Genomic DNA, 16820 nt, shown 5'->3' with positions numbered 1-16820 from the left:
TGCAGATTATTTATGGGAATTTATTTTATCCGCAAATCTCTGAGAATTTAAAGGGATTGGAGAGCTCTTTCTGGATTTCCCCTTCCTTTTTGCCAGAGATGCGGAGATGCAGGCTCTTCCTGAAGCCATGTTTGTTTTCCGTCGTTGGCCGGGGGTCGCCCCCTGAGCAAGCCCAAAGTCCTCTGAGCTGACATTTTGGAAGGGTGAGGGTGTTTTCACAAATAAATAAACTGTCTCAGCAAAAGGCTGTTTGAAAGCAAACCTGGAAGGTGGAGTGAGAACTCTAGAGAATTGCTTGGGTTGGTTTTCTCCCTAGTTGCCCCACTTTTAGGGTTGGACAATCCACTTAGGAATTTTGCAGCGATGCATCAGGCCTGCCCTGGGATTTTAGTTCCCGGGGCCATAGAGGATGGCACTGAGACGGCCTCAGATCTCCCTGGCGCTTCTCCTCCCTCCATCCCTCTCCCCAGACCTTGGCCTGCAGGCCCGAATCTCTAGACAGAGGCTGAGAAAAGAACAGGGTGACAGAGACATTGGTGAGAAACAAAAGCGGCGACCCTGACGTTTGTTCCAAGCACTAATTCTTGACTTTCCAAGCTGGGTCTGCTCAGGCTAAGACCTACTGACTGTGTTTACGCTTCTACTGACCTCTTCAACTCGACCCTCAAAATAATACATTTCAGATAGGGGGAGGGCAGGGAGAGGAGGCGAGTGGAGATGAAAACCCCAGCCAGCCCCCAGTGACTGTGTGATTATTTTAATAAAACTGGGCACTGCCTTGTGTACACCTCCAGCACGGGAGGTCTGGTGGCCCTGAGGGGGTGGGAGCGCAGGGCGATTTCTGGGCATCTTTGATCTCGGCCCCCAGCCCCACGCACCTTCACCCTGCCTTCACCCCGGAGTCTCTCAGAGTCGGGGTGATGAGTGGGGATTGGGGGAGATATCAGGGCGGCTAGCGGCGGCAGGCTGGGCCAGGCGGGGTCAGGCAGTTCTCCGTCTTGGGGTCAGCGGTGGAGAGAGAACGCGGGCGAGGCTGCAGAGGAGGCCCCCGGCGCGTGTGTGCACGCCTCGCGCGTCCGTACCCCGTTCTCGGCACAGCCGCGCCACCCAGATGACTTCCCGGGCAGAAGCCGAGCGGGTTTGCCATGATTTGTGCAGGATTTTTTGCAGCCTCCGAGCCGCGCTCAGAGAAGCAGAGATGGATGGAGGTTGGAGAGCGGGTGGAGAGGAGGGGGTGATCTCGAGGTCTGGGTTTGAGAGTCGTGTTGTGATTTGAGTGTTCGGGAAATCTCATGGAAAAGGTGGTTGGGGGAGGGAGTGGGAAGGGAGAGGGAGGAGGGAGGAAGGGAGGGAGAGAGAGAGAGAGACAGACAGAGGCAGGCGGCGTGCAGTGGGGGCTAGTTGGATAGGCAATTTCAGTACTTTGTAAGCATCAAGGCAGCCCAACGTCACCGAGCTCAGCTGAGTCGGCTTGTATTTCTGAGAGAGAGAGACAGAGAGAGAGAGAGAGAGAGAGAGAGGGAGGGAGAGAGACCGACTCTTACCTCGGATTCCGGAACTTTAACCCTGAAAGCTGCGCTCAGAAAGGACGTCGACCATTCCCAGGCTCCCTCTTGTCTCCCAATTTTCCCTCCCTGTGGGTACAAGGGAGAAGCAGGGCACTGAGATTATATTACTGGAGGTGCTCCCGGAGGCTGCTGTTTTTCTTTCTTCGGAGCCCTTCTGGCGCCTGACAACTCGGAAGTCTTTAGGGAGCGAGAGCGCAAGCGGAGGAGGTGTGTGTTGAATTGTGGGCAGTCACTGCCGAGGCTCCCGCGGTGGGTCCTCCTTTGTAGGCAGCGGTAGCCGCTGGTCTGGGGAAGCAGTCCCCCCCCATAGACCCCGGAGCCACCATGCCCGCGCCCCCGCCTCGCCGCCGGCTTCCCTGCTAGGAGCCAGAAGGGATGCAGTGAATGCACCGGCTTCACCGAGCGAGGTAACAGTTCCGCAGATGGCCCGGGAGGCTGGGAAGGGAGCCCGCCGGCCGAGCCGGCTCAGGGAGGCGCGGAACGCGGCACTCGAAGCCTGGCCTCGGATTTTGCAGGGCCCGGCTCGCGGAGAGTTTGCGCGGCCCGGAGCTGCCCCGCGCTTGGAGCCGAGGAGGCGGCCGGGAGTGGGGGAGAGGCGTTGAGGTTTGCAGGACGCGCGGCCCGGTTCTGTCAAGCCGCATCTCGTTCGGCCCCGCCAGCCCCGAGCTCCCCGGGACCCCGGCCAGGGCTCGCGGGGGGATTGTCCCCGCGGCCGGCGGTGAAGTGGGAGCGCACGTGGGGCACGGCAGCCCCACTTTCTTTTGTTATGAGCAGGCATCGGGGCTCCCATCACCGCCTCCCCCAAACCCCAAGAGCGTGGTGAAAGAGGCGGCTTGGGTGGGAGTCGGGCCTCAGAAGCTGATCTCCTCGGCACCATTTCTGGGTCTCCGGCCACTGCAGACCCGGGGTGGGATCCAGCCTTTTGCCCAAGCGGCTGCTAAGATTTGGGGTAGGGGGGAGGCATTTCTTGCGCCTCCTTCCCAGTCTTCCCGGGTTTTGAGGGAGGAAATCCCTACTTGGGAACGTAGAGGATGTTGGAAGGAGATCAGAGCAGGAGGCAGGCTCCTCCAGGCTTGAACCGTTCTGCAGCTGTTATTTTGCGTGTTCCAACCTCACGTGCCTGGAACCCCGGGCCATTCTGCAAGTTGTGTCGGACCTCGGTGGCCGGTTCAACGCCGGAAGCCCAGGATTTATCCGGGCACCACTTTGGCGTCGCCAACCCCGAGCTTGGGCCTGAAGTTCCAGCGAGCCAGGCCCGACGGAAGCTCGGAGAAGCTCCCCTCGGCCAGGCCGCTCGACAAAATGCCCGTCTCGGGCTGGAGAGCCGAGAAAACGAGGAGAACGCGCCCCCAGCGCTGGCCTCCGGCACCCAGCCGCGCGCCGCCCTCCGAACCGCTGCGCCGCCGCTTTCCTGCCCTTTCTGTTTGGCTCCTTTTTACTTTTCATGTTGCTTACGGTTGGGGGAAAGGGGAGGACTCAATGTTAAAGGACTTTTAATTTCAAGGCCTGTGACTGATAGAAGATGAGCATGAATTCTCAAGACCTGGTTTCTGGATCTGCAGATCTTGCCTATGTTTTTGGTTTTTGCGAGAGGCGGGTTATTTCAGGCATTTTGCCTGCTGCAGAAAAATATTCCTCTTGTGAGTTTTCATAAACAGGGCTCTGCTGGCCTCTTGTAATTTGACGAAGAAAAAAAAAATCTCAGGAGGGCACCAGGTTTGTGTTTTGTTTTTGTGTTTTTGGTTCGTATCCAATGGCTTCCAAAAATACCCAGGCCTTATCTTTATTGGCTCTTCCAGAAGTCCAGACAAATTTGACGGGCAGCTCTCTTATCGCGGGGGAGCCTGCGAAGGGGAGATGCGGGCCTCGCCTCCTCCCGCCGTGACGCGGGTCTTTCGCAAGAGGTTGTGCGTGGTCTTAAAGTAATAGTAATGATAATCATAACGGGACCTTCTGCAGCCTCCTTCAGCTGGGGCCGGAGGTGCTGGTAGCTGGAAACTGCGGGTGGCAGCCTAGTCACTGCGCCCTCCTGTCACCAGAACTGTGCTTCCAACCTTCTCTGTTTCTTCCTCTGCGCCCCCCTCCCCGTCCCCCGCCATCTGTCTTTCTCTTTCCTTCCCGTCCTCAGAGCAGGACCCCGAGCGGTCACAGGGCCCCGGGCTCACCATGGCCGACGCAGACGAGGGCTTTGGCCTGGCTCACACACCCCTGGAACCAGACTCCAAGGATCTACCCTGTGACTCAAAACCCGAGAGCGCGCTAGGGGCCCCCAGCAAGTCCCCGTCGTCCCCGCAGGCCGCCTTCACCCAGCAGGTAAGAAGGGCCTCGGGGCCCTTTGCAGAAACCAAAGCCCCTCTTTCGAGTGTTTGGGCAAGGGGGGCGGGCAGTGCCCATGATTTGCCCCTTTTCTTTTTACCCTTGCTCAATCCCACCCTTCTCTGCCGTGCCTCCGTAAATGCCAGTATAGTCCCATCCACTTTATTGAGACGATTATCTTTATGGCCAGAGGATTTTTGAAATACATTGAAGTTGTTAGGGGAGCCTCAAAGATCCGGCTCTTTGGGGCCAGCGAACAATGGCCCAGATCATTTCTTTCCTGCTGCACTAGGTGTAAACTCGGCTTGAACGCCTCATTAAGGGTCGGGTCAGCGGCCGCTTCAGGCCGGCATGAGCGATGGCTTGACCCCTCTTCAGATCTTGCGTAGCCTTCGCCTCCTCCCGCCTCCTCCGCGCCACCGCGCAGCCTCGCGCGCTGCACCGTTTGTCTGGCGGCCGGGGCCTGGTGGGCTGGCTCCGCGGGGCCGGCGGCGGGGAGCGCGCACGGCTGGGCCGGTGGGTGCGGGGAGCCCGGGCTCGCCTGGCTGGAAGCTGGGCCCGAGCCGAGCGTGAAGCCTCGCCTCTCGCTCTGTGCCCTTCAACCCCCGGCGCCCTGGGCGCTCAAGGCGTCGTCCGCAGACCTTGATGCTTTTGGAATGGGGTGTCAGAGGGCTGGAAGCGGGGTGTCTTGCCCGGAAAAGATACTTGCACACAAGCTAAAACCCTTCTTTGGAATTTGGATGTCCTTCCTGGCTTTTTCACTGTCTCTCTCCTTTGCCCTTCACATCTCAGGAAGATGCGCGTATATTTGTAGTGAGACAGTGGGCGCGCATTTTCAGAAACTTAAGAGGTTTTGTTTCAGGAAAAAGCAAATCTACTTGTTAGACGTTTACAAATTATCGCAAAACGAAGGCTTTGTATGTAATTTTTTTGGTATGGGGTTTGTAAAATAACTTGTAGTTGGAAGTAGAAATGTTAAATCGCTTTGCCCATAATCCAAACAGCTTGAAATGAACGAAGCTGGATGTGAGGAGGGCCTAGGAGGTATGTTAATATAGACAATTGAGAATTAATTTTTGTTTGGGATTGTGGAAACCTATTATATAAATATTTAAAATTTTATGTTTCACCTATGTCTACATATGCACTGCCATGGTGAGAATAAACATGTGTATATACAGTGCACGTCTGTCTATTTTCGTGTGGATACCTGGGTGTCTACATAAGAATATCCTGGGTGGGTTTTTCAAGATTGAGGTTGGGTTTTCTTTTTTTTCTTTTAGCTGCCCCTTGGCTAAAGCGGATTGGGATTGGTCCCATTTTTTTCTCAGCCCCCTCCTCCCCATGTACATTCTGGAACACCCTGATGGCTGGGGTTTTTTCTCTAGCCTTGTGTTGGTGGCGTTAGAAGGAGACAGCTCTGCACTGTGGGGTTAAGACCTGCCCGGGAGAGAGCATACACAGGGATTCCCGGGCAGGGGCTGCTCCAGAGCCCAGACAGTGTTGCAGTGGGCTGGGGCCATTTTTCAGCCTATGAGCCCACTGGCTCGAGGGGGAAGGAAGAGAAAGCTCTGTGTTTTGGGGGAGTTTGGGGAGGGAAGGCTCATGGACTTTTCTCTCCTTCTTATAGGGCATGGAAGGGATCAAGGTGTTTCTCCATGAAAGAGAACTGTGGCTGAAATTCCACGAAGTGGGCACGGAAATGATCATAACCAAGGCTGGCAGGTGAGATGGTCACCTCTGTGGGGGAGGTACAGGGAACTTGTGGGAGAGACTGAGAAAGGTGTGGGAGACCCGAAAAAGGGGAGAATAGAAACAGAGAGGGAGGGGGAGAGAGACAGAGCAAGAGCGAGCGAATATAAATATATTGCATTTGACTCTATTCTGGTTAAAGAGGAGAACGGTGAATTCCTCCAGTGATCTCCACCCGTGTGAGGGGAAATACCTGAAAGATTCAACTCAGGGACCTGGGCGTTTCTTCCACCTCGTATATAAGAAGAAGCAAGAGCTTGGGAGGCTGTGCTATCTGGATGGATTAGTAATAAGAGAAGGAGGGATGAGGTGGGAGAGCCAACAGGAGAACAGAGAGTTGCAGAGACACACAGAGATGAGACGGGGTTTGGGTTTCATGGGAGCTCAGACTTGATTCCTGGCCCAGACCCTCCTTCCCACCCTTGCCTGACCTTGGAGCGGTTCCAGAGCCCCACCCGATCGCCAAACTCGGAATCGTTGAATGTATTCGCTACCTCTTTCATTGTTTATAGAAAGCAGGCGAAGCCTTTGAAAGGGAACCGGGGCTCGGCCGGGCTCTATATACAGACACCGATAAACACGGCCGTTTCATCAAGACACTCACCCCGGAGTTCCTCTTAAAAGCTCACAGTTTTAGCTAGAAATGCGAGACTTCTGGGGGAGGGGGTAGGAGGGTCGTGCAACTCGGTATCTCAGCGTCTGAGTGCGCGCGGGCGCGGGGACAAGCCCGCCACGTCCCTACCGGTGCTGGACTGGCCCTCCGCGTCCCTGAGGGCAGAAAGTCCCAGTCTGCGCACAGCAGGGTGTGAAGCCGAGGATCCGGTAGGCCGAAGCCACCGAGTGTGTGAAAGGGGCGGGTGGAGCCGCCTCGCCAGACGCCCACCGCTTCTGCAGCCCAAGCCTCCCGCAATAAACTGACAACAGTGACATTTATTATTATTTGAAATTAAACAATGTGCGCTCCCCCGCTCGGCCCGAGCGAACAGGGGGCGCGTTCTGTTTATATCAAAGAACTCAGGTCCTCTTCCCATTCCGCCGAGGAAAGAAAGGGCGGCCGGGGCCTCCTTTTCCCCTCCCAAGCCTGAGCCAGCGGGATTTAACTATAAAAGGCCTGCGAAGCCTCCGGCGCCTCCGCCTCCAGGCGCGCTCGCTCGGGCAGATAAACACCGCGAGGCGAGGCTCCAAGGCCAGAGGGAGAGGTCTCCACTCACCCCTTCCCGCCATCCCTGAGCGAGCCACGTTCCAGCAACTGGTCCTTGCGCCCCGGGCGGCCTTGGGAAGGCTTGCTTTCCGGGGCGCCCTCCTCCCGAGGCCGGATGGAGATGGGGAGTGCGCCTGTGCGCGGAGAGGGAACCGGGCGCGGCACACGCGGGGCGGCGGAACCTCGCCCAAGCACCCGATCCTCGCGCAGGGCCCGGTTCCTTCCGAAACTAAATTCCTTTGAGGAGGGCCAAAGCGTTTGGACCCTCTAAGGAGGAGTGCCAGGCGCCTCGGAGATGTGGTGGGGGCATTTAGGAAGAAATTCCTGCGCGACTCTCGTGTCAGAGGTCACGCACCGAGCTGTACCCTGGGGCCGGAGTGAAGCCGGGCCGTGCCGTGGGCACCCACGCGCGGGCAGCCCCAGGGAGCACCCACTTGGGTGCCCACGTGACGCGCAGCGCTGCTCAGAGCGGCCAAAGCACCTGGCTGGGCGGAGGAAGCCAACTTTTTTCTTTTTCTTTTCCTTTTTTTTAAACAAGCCTTTTCCTGCCCCCAAATAAAAAAGTAGGTGTCTGGTTCTGAAAAGAGTCTTTAGCAAGAGTTGAAATGAGGGGTCCCTTCCAGGGCTTCCTTGAAACCAGTCTCTAGAAGTCCTCGCCTTCTGCTTTCTATTTCCTCCTATAGATAGGTATAGTCCCAGCCTGCTTTCTCATCTCTTGGCCTTTCTCCTCCCCATAACTTGGAGGGAAACCTGGGATGGATCTTGGCAAGAGCGGAGCAGGGGCCGCGTTTCTCGTCCACGTTTCTCCAAAGATCGATTCTTCCATTAAAATTTGTGGACGCACTCTTCAGAATATCTGCATCGATTCCCTGTGACTCTGTGTCTCCTCCTCCTCCTCCCCCCCCCACCCCGTCTGTCCTAGGCGGATGTTTCCCAGTTACAAAGTGAAGGTGACCGGCCTGAATCCCAAAACGAAGTACATTCTCCTTATGGACATCGTGCCCGCCGACGACCACAGATACAAGTTCGCAGATAATAAATGGTAGGCACCGTAGCGGCTGGCGGGGAGGGCAGGGAGGACCATGCAAACCAAACTTCCCTCTCCCCACTGAACCAATAAACATTGTTTTGAGCTCCTACTGTGTGCTAGAGGTTTTTGCTGCCCCTTCCGCTGCATCCTCCTGACCTCACCCTGAGAAAAAGAAAGAGCAGCCATTAGCCCCCATTTTATAAACGAGGAAACTGAGGCTCAGAGGAAGTAAAGTGCCCATGTCTGTTGCTGCACCGGAGGAGGGTTGTGGATCTTTAAAGAGGGTATTGTTACCAAGCGTTGGAGCTGTTTCTGGGGGCATAAACCATTAACAGTTATCTTTTATGAGTTACCTGCTTTGAACGTGCCTTTTTTATGAAATTGCAAAATCAGTCCGGGGTATTTGAGTTAAACAGGCAAGAGAGGAGAGGCCCATTCCTTGGGTACATGGCTCCCACGGCTGGCAAGAGTGCAGAGGCTTGAAGACGAAGCCCCTTTGGAAAGCCCTCGAGGAGTCTTCCCGAGACATTTTTTTGCACATCCAGGCTTCCAGAACCCGCCAGTTGTTCATGGGCAGAGAGACGCTGCGAGGCTCCCCACGGTGCCCTTGGTGCTGGGGGAGGAATTAGGTGGAAGGAGAAAGAGCCGGGCGGCGGTGGCGGTGGGAGCGCTCGCCCGGACACCAGCTCCAGGCTTTCTGCGTATCTGGCATTGCAGATGCCCAAGCAAGACCTGAGGGTCAGGCCACTTCCAGATCATTCTCGTATTCAGCAGCCGTTGCTTTGCTCAAGAACCAGCCGGCACCACGGTGCACTAAGTCTAGGGGGGTGGCGCCTCTCCTTGGTCTAGGTCTGTGACGGGCAAAGCGGAGCCCGCCATGCCGGGCCGCCTCTACGTGCACCCGGACTCGCCGGCCACTGGGGCGCATTGGATGCGGCAGCTCGTCTCCTTCCAGAAACTCAAGCTCACCAACAACCACCTGGACCCATTTGGGCATGTGAGTACCTCCTGCAGCTCTTCCTTGTATCTTCAGCTTCACACCTTCTCTTCCTCACCTGACTCTCCTCTCCCTCTTCTCCAGGACTTTTTCTCTCTCCTTCGTTCCTCACGCCCACCCATGCTTCTTTCTTTGCTCCATTTCACCTGCCTTGGTCTTTTACTCTCTCTCCCTTCTTGACCTGGCCTTCCTTTCTCTCCCCCTTTCTCTCCTCTTTCTCATCTCTCTTTCCTTTTCTCTTTATCACACCTTCTAATCCTTCCTGGCTCTCTCCGCCTCTCTCCTACCCAGACATCTGCCCCTTGCAGTCCTCCCTGTGGTCCACTAGTCCACGCTCTGGGTGTGTCTTTCCTGGGTGGCTGGCGATCGAGCCCCCTAGGTCTCCTGGCCTGGGGCTCTCCCCCTGCATCGCTGCTGCCAGCACCCAACCCACCTGCCTTTGCTGAGGGTCAGGGGTCATGGGGTGACTAAGGCAGTTCATTCTGGGCCTGGAATTCCTGTTCGTTCAGCCCCATCTGTGATTAGGGGTGGGGAGCCGTGTTTCAGTCCTGCAGAAAACATGGGCCCTCTAGCTCGGCAGGTACTCAGCGCAGACTGCAGGGGCTGGACCACGACGGGAGCTATATACCTTACCTACCTCCTTCCAAATCCTGCCGTATTATGGGTATGTTCCGGCTGAAAGGGAGACCTTAGGCCCCCTGCTTCCTCTTTTACAGATGGGGAAACCGACCCACCAGAGGCGAACTCCGGTACTTGTGCCCCTTTTAGCTCGGCACTCTTGGGTTTATCTGTTTTGCTTTCCCAACTTCCAGCTTTCCCCCCTCCTGCCACCATACGCCCAGAGTAGGCAAACCAAGTTCAGGGTCCTACACCTGGAATCTGGATTGGCCCCGAGAGAGAGGGGCCTGATGAACTCCCTGAAATTGCAGGATATTGAGCGTGCAGTCCCCCACCCTCCAAGAGAATGTGTAGCTTCTAGTAGATTCTCTGTAGGGCATCATCCTCTCTTCCCCCAAAGAAAAACAAATGAACACAACACTGATTTGAGGGAAAACGTCCCTAAATCCCTTCATTGGAAATAACCGCCAGGACAGAACGCAGTCTCTGAATCCAGAGTTTACAACCCTTAGTTTGATGATTCCACCAAACAAGTAGGCTGGTTCGTCTTAGGGCATTTGATCCTCGTAGCAGCCTAGAGAGGAGGATGGAGATACACAGCCTTTATATGGAGTCCAGGGGAGGGGAGGTTACCTGACTGAGGTCACAGAGCTTGTATTTGGGAACAGGGGTTTGAGGCCAGGTGTCCCTAATTTCAGAAGTGACCTGCATCCTGCCACTTTGGAGAACCAACACACAGGGTTCCCAGTTTGGGGACAGGAGGGGAGGGGGTACGAATGCATTTGATCCGGAGGGAGGACAGTTTGTGAAGGTCCAGATGAGAAATCCGTTCTTGTGGGGCCTTAGGGCTGAAGCACTGAGTCTGTGGTGGGAAGGAGAGCAGGGCCCTCCACTGATGCGCTCAATGCCACTGTACACGTGGTTGGTGTGAGATCGGACTGTGGACCGCTGGAGAAGAGAGAAGGAAGGCCTATTCCCCTTCTATGCTGTAGGAAGGGAGAGGAAAGGGGCGGGGGGGGGCGCGGGGGGCGTTTCTAGGCAAAATGCCGGGCCTCCTTTGCGTTTAAACCAGGGTGTTTTGCCTGCAGCGGCCAGCTTGTGGTGCATCCCGGCGCAGACGTGACCTCCACCTTGCGTGGGTGTCGGCTGGCTGACGGTGTACCTGCTGTGCCTGCGGATGCTGAACGGATGCCTTAGGTTAAGAGCTGGGGAGAGAAGGGACCCTTTTGTAAAGGTCCTGCGTGCATCTCCCAGGACCGCGTCCTTCTGGAGGCTGGGCCTCCGTGGCACCTTGGTCTGGGCCCCTTAGCTTTCCCTCTGCGGCCCGGGTGTGACTTTGGGGTGGACCCCCGGGGAAGGCGCGCGCACGGTCCCGAGCCCTGGGCGCCCCTGTTAAGTTTCAGGTCCTTCCAGTTCCGCGGAGGAGGTCGCGGTGCTCTGAGCCGCTCCGGACGCCCCAGTTGCCACGCATTCCATCCCCAAACTCCAGACTTTGAGTCCGGAGCCGCCCTAATGAAATTAAGGGCCATTTAGATCGCCCTCGCGCTGATGTCTCCACACTGTCCCCAGCCGTCAAAGCAATTTGGCTAAGCCGGGACGGTGGCCGCGCCGGCCCGCAGGGCCCCGCTGCGTCTCTCTGTCGCCTCGCCGCCCCGGCCGGCGTCGCTATCGGCCAGGGAGGCGGCCGGGCCGCGGCGGCCGGAGATTAGAGCCGCGCGGCCCGGGGTCGGGGAGCCGCGGGGTCCCGAGCTTTTCGCCCCTCCCCCGGCCTGGTCGGGCCGCGCTCCCCTCCCCCTCCTCCAGGTCGGTTTCAAGGGTTGGCCCGAGAACCCTGCCCCAGGGTCATCCAATCAAAGACACTGAAACTACCTCCGCCGCTCAGTTTGCGGTCCGGGGGAAAAAGCAGGCCAGGTTTTTCAGCTCGTGAAACGCGGCAGTTCGCCGTTCGGTGGGTATAGATGAGAACGTTTTGAGAAATATTAGCGTTACCAGCTTCCCGGGAGCATCAAAAGCACGGCACCATCAGAACAACAAACTCAGTTTTTTTTTTAGTAAAGATGCTCATCTTCTCTGGATAGTTCCGCGCCAGCAAGAGTGTGGTGACTGCAGACCCCCTCCTGATATTCACGATGGTGGTTGTAATAAGAGCTGCAACAGTGAGACCCCCCCCACCCCAAGACATGGAGAAGATAGAAAGGAAGGAGAAAAATATTCCCCCCAAAGCAGATGCCACAGTGCTGTCTGGGGCCAGGTCTGGGGATGATTCCGGTGGTGGATCCTGAAATATTGTGAAGTTGGAGACAGGGAATCTCCAGGGCAACCAGACCCCTGTTTGATGTTAGGGGTGGGGTGGGTGCTTCCCTCCCGCCCAATTCACATCCTTAGAGACTCCCCCTCTCCACTATTTTCCTCTCTTTTTCCTGTGATATTTCTTCCAGTTCTGCAAATGCTTGGTCTCTTCCTTTGCATCTCTTTGAGCCTTTTTTTCTTGGGCGGGGGGTAGTTATGTACATACACACACACACACACGTTTGTTTATTTGTTTCTGCTGTCCTTTCATTCCAAAATTGTTGCCCAGGCTTCCTTGAGGGGGGGCACCAATTCCTTGCCCCAAACTTGCTTCACTCCCACTGCGGGGGGCGGGGACATGCCCTACGCAGGGAGTTAATTTATTAAACTAACTTTATTAAGCATTCTGATTTACTGCTGTGTGTGCTTTGGGTAGATTCCTGGGATATTACCCTGGCTTTTTCATATGGAAATTGTCATTTTGGAAATGTTTCTTTTTAATGAAATCACTGGCTTCTTTTCAAAAACAGGAGAAAAAAAATGGGACCTTTTTTCCGAGAGCCTATATAAGGAACGTAATTTTGGGGTGGAGAGTGGGGCTTTATGGAAACAAAGGGGTTTGATTTTTCTTACAGTCTCATTTTCTTTATTATTTTTAGATTATTCTAAATTCCATGCACAAATACCAGCCAAGATTACACATCGTGAAAGCGGACGAAAATAATGGATTTGGCTCAAAAAATACTGCGTTCTGTACCCACGTCTTTCCTGAGACTGCGTTCATTGCGGTGACTTCCTACCAGAACCACAAGGTAAGCCTAGTACCCAGGAACCGGCGGGCCTGGGGCCGCCCGCTTGTTTGCGTGGATCGCAGTGGTCTCCTGCTAAAACCTTTAGGTTTACGGGCACCTTTATTCCTCTGCACGGTGAGCACCAGCTTCTACTTCGGTGGGCTGGGGCAGGGACAGAGCTACAGCCTAAGGAGCACAGCTGTTTGTACTGCATTCATGCGGTTGGCACGAAAGTCACACACACACACACACACACACACACACACACAGCCCAGATAGAAACGAGATTATCAAACCATAGATGACCACGTGGTATCAACGCTCGGTGCTCAAATGTAACAGGGAGGCATCTCGCTGCAGTCGCGAAGTCATCAGTGAGAAGAAAGGTCCCCGTATGGGCCGGCTCCATGCTCTGGGGTGGGGACGTGGTGCCACCCCTCCTGGGACCACCTTTTCTGTGAGGGGTCAGTCTCCTTCCTTCCTCCACTCTGCCTTTTGGATGCATTTCAATTCCAATCAGGGCAGGTGGCAAAGTTGCCGGAAACCTTGAGCTTGGGTTTTCCCAGATGCTTCCTTAATTGTTTCAGCGATTACTGATCCTGGACCACATACTAAAGCAAGGTTGGCATTATTAAAAGAAAAGCAAAAACTGAGCAACCTGTGTCACCAGCTGCCTGGATCAAAACTCTGGGGACTTAAATATGATCCCGCAAAAATACAGCTTGGTGAGGGGAGGCACGCATGCGACCAACGCATCATTTGGTAGCTGCAGTGTGGTATAGAGGTGGGATGTCGCAGGTGGATTTTGTCACCGTCAGACCCCCCACGCTGTTCGAAATCCAGGCCCCGATTTGGTCCACTCAGGGCTTGACCGTGATGTTGGAACACGGTGCCCCATAAACGCAGGTTGCGGGGAGCATCTTCTATTCTTGCTCAGGAGAAAGGGCTTGTCTTGGCTCGTCATGGTTCATGTCTGTTCTTTAGAAACCTGAGTGCACGTGGTGGATTTAGTTTATTGCGGGGCAGGGCAGGACTGAATGATTCCTAAGCCTCATCACGGAAAGATCTGGAATCGGAAAAGGCAAGATATAGGGGCTGGGGAGAGGCCGCTGCCGCTGTGGGATTGTGGACTCTTGGGAGTATTATGAAGTGATTTGGGGTTAGAGGGCTGTGGGAGGGGAAGGTAGGGGGTCCATATGGGGTCAGTGAGGGCGGGTCGTGTGGACCACTTACCGAGAGGGACGTGGGGATGGGGTGCCCCTCCCCCTCTACAGCTCCTACCCCTCCCCAACCCGCAAGGGAAGAGTGGGGTGGAGGGAAGGTATAGGGACTGTGGAGCCAGGCAGGAGAGGCCAGGGTAGGCTGAGAGATGGGCTTAGCACCCTAAAGCCTCCAGTCACCCCTTGAAGGTCATTTCATGCAGGCTGTGTGTGTTGGTTAATCCCCCCCGCCCCCCGCCCCCTGCCCCCATGAAGCCAGGGCAGTAACGAAATGCTGTGGGTAATCTCCAAATTCAGATTGTCAATGACCAAGGCAAGCTGTGATGGATGGTCACTTCCAGGCCACACGGCCTGTCTGGGATCCCGGGCCTTGAGAGAGCTTCCTTTCAGCGGAAAACTCACTCCCCCACCGCCAACCCATGCAACTACTTTTTAAAGGGAAAGAGGGATTCTTTTTTTTTTTTTTTTTTTTTTTAAGTTCTTCCCACTTGTTGAACCAATAAGAGCGAAAAAGTAAGGTCAAGTGCCCTGAAAGTTCCAGCACTGTTTCAGGCTAATTTGAGACAGGCTGCTAGAAACCTGTTTCCTCGATGGCTGCTGTAAACCTATGTTTAACTTTGTGGTGATGGCCACAGGGCAAAAAAAAAAAAAAAAAGGAAAAAATAGCAACCAGGATGCTCAGTTCCTCATATATATGTATGCTTAGAGCCTCCTAGCCCTGACGGGGGTCCAAAAATATGTTGGATCTTCTTTTTTTTCTGCCAAGGAAACCCATGTTCATCCACAGAGGACAGGAAGTGATAGACACATGAAAGTGATCTGTTAAAGAAACACGTGGGTGTTGAGGGCTTTTGGGGGAAATTCCTAAGTTCTATGTAGTAAAGATCCTAGGGGTCCATCAGGAGTGGGTAGATCTGGGGGACCACACATTCCTTCTCTGTTCATAGCTTTATTGAGGCAGAACTCTCATACAGTAAACTGCACTATTTGAAGTATTCAGTTCGCTAAGCTTGACATACGTGTATACCCGTGCAACTATCACTGTAGCCACCTAGGAACATACTCAACATCCCCTAGATTTCTATTTTTTTAAAAAAGTCTTCTCCAGGGCTTCCCTGGTGGCGCAGTGGTTGCGCTCTCCAGTGAATATATTTGGTGATCTGTGTGTGTGGAGTGCCTGTCCAGTGGGGTGTGTATGTGTGAGTTTTGAACACGGTCTAGGAGATTGTGTATCTAAACGCTCATGGGTCTCAAAACGTGGGTTTTCAAGGATGCATTTGGATATATGTATTTTGTTTTTGTTTTTCTTTCCAGTTTTATTGGGGTATGATTGACGTACGTACTGTTTGAGTTTCAGGTATACAGCATCATGCTTTGACTTACCTATAGCATGAAATGATGTCCTTGATCAGTTGAGTGATGGATGTGTAGCTGTATTTGAGGATCACACAGGAATTACTGATTTTCTTCATTGGTTGGGCCAGGGACCCCGGTTGGGCTGTACATATAGGTCTTTTTAGCCAGCCTGACATCCAGAAGAGAGATTTCATAGGAGAGCACTTTCAATCACTCTCCCCCATATGAGGTTCTCCCCAGTATTTAGTTATTGAGTACCAAAGACACCTATTTTCTTTGTCAGGAGGAAGTCTAAAGCAATGGATTTTTCCAGTAGAATCCAGGCCCTTGCAGACATTCCCCGCATGGATATATGATGTGTGACTTAAATAAGTGGGTCAGGTTGAGTGTGATTTGTGGACTCTGTTTTGTTACTTTATTGTCCCACCTGGACAGGATGTTGAGACTCCTGGCTTCATGGGTAGAAGCCACCTGAGCTGTTCCTCACCCTCCTGTAGGGTTAGGGTGAGAGTCTGCAGGCAGACTGCCTGGGTTCAAACCCATTTGACTTAGGCAAATTATTTAACTCAGTTTTCCCCATCTGCAAAATGGGGATAAGAAGAGAATTTATTTTTTGTTTTTTTTTGTTATTCTCTTTATGGGGATTAAAATGAGATAATCCGTGGAATGTGTTTTGTGCAGAACTGGTACAGAATCAGCACGGTGGTAGCGATGATTCCATTGATCGACGACTAAACTGATCTGTTTACTAACAGGGCAACTCCATCCAAAACGCGCGTGTTGGAAAACTCTTTGCCTACCCTATTTTAGAATCTGAAAGACTGAGATTTTTTATTTTTTATTTTTTAAGACTGAGATTTTTAAATAAGTTCTTATTACTGTGGTTGAAACACAACTACAAATGTTAGTCTTTGTTGTTTAGTTGCTTCATTCCGTGGTTGCATTGTCAATCCAAGGACTGTTTGCCCAGCGTTATGCTTTGGATAGTTGCGCAGGGAAAGAAAAGCAGTCTGTGAGATTAAATTGCCAGGACAATTTGGAAAAATACGAGCCACCAATTTTGGGTCCAAAGGGCTTAGTGCCTCCAGACGGATTTGGAGGCAGGTACCAGGTACCAGGTGGAGGCAGGTACGTGACAGGTTCATTTCTTACACTACTGTCACACACCCGTATACCACGGGGTTCCAATGACACGACATATTTCCTGAGCCCAGCTGTGATCCCAAGCTGGATTTGGGAGTTATTCCCTCAGATGGTTGACAGCTTGAAAAAGATATTTAAACGCTCGACTCTTCCCCAGCGACGTTCACTCTGTGAAACATGTTTTTGTAAGGTTTGCGCTGCAGTCCCTAGAAATATTTAGGTGTTAAAAAAAGGTCACATGGGCATTTCATTTCCCTGCTTTTGCAACAATGGCTTTGTATGCAAGCATGGCTCTCCCCCGATATTAACTTACTTTGCCATTAAAAGGTATTTTCCTCCTGCTTAAATCATTGTGTATGGGGCCTGTATTTATGAGGTATGAGCTTTCTGCTTGGGACCAGGAAATGAACCCCTAAGAGAGAGACATAATTAAGACTTTTGGCCCTCGCGAGGATTTTTTTTTTTTTTCAAAAGTGAGAATTCACAACAATTATTCTTATTAATTTTTACAACCTCTGTCTCACTGGTTGGAGCTGGCA

The 16820-nt window shown here is 53.5% G+C and overlaps 1 protein-coding gene across 1 annotated transcript in view; it reads left to right on the top strand.

The window, feature by feature from the left end:
- The first annotated feature begins 1522 nt into the window (after positions 1–1522).
- The window catches only part of TBX5 (T-box transcription factor 5), a 44353-nt gene continuing 29055 nt past the window's right edge, over positions 1523–16820 (top strand). The window contains exons 1-6 of the mRNA XM_007104624.3: positions 1523–1975; positions 3697–3881; positions 5515–5609; positions 7760–7879; positions 8717–8864; positions 12431–12583. Of these exons, the coding sequence (XP_007104686.1) occupies positions 3735–3881; positions 5515–5609; positions 7760–7879; positions 8717–8864; positions 12431–12583 (663 nt within the window). The 5' untranslated portion in view covers positions 1523–1975; positions 3697–3734. The remainder of the gene's footprint in view (positions 1976–3696; positions 3882–5514; positions 5610–7759; positions 7880–8716; positions 8865–12430; positions 12584–16820) is intronic.

This window comes from Physeter macrocephalus, chromosome 19 (assembly GCF_002837175.3).
Source record: "Physeter macrocephalus isolate SW-GA chromosome 19, ASM283717v5, whole genome shotgun sequence".
Lineage (NCBI taxonomy): Eukaryota > Metazoa > Chordata > Mammalia > Artiodactyla > Physeteridae > Physeter > Physeter macrocephalus.
Note: the sequence above shows the minus strand (reverse complement) of the source record. Positions and strands in the feature narration are given on the sequence as shown.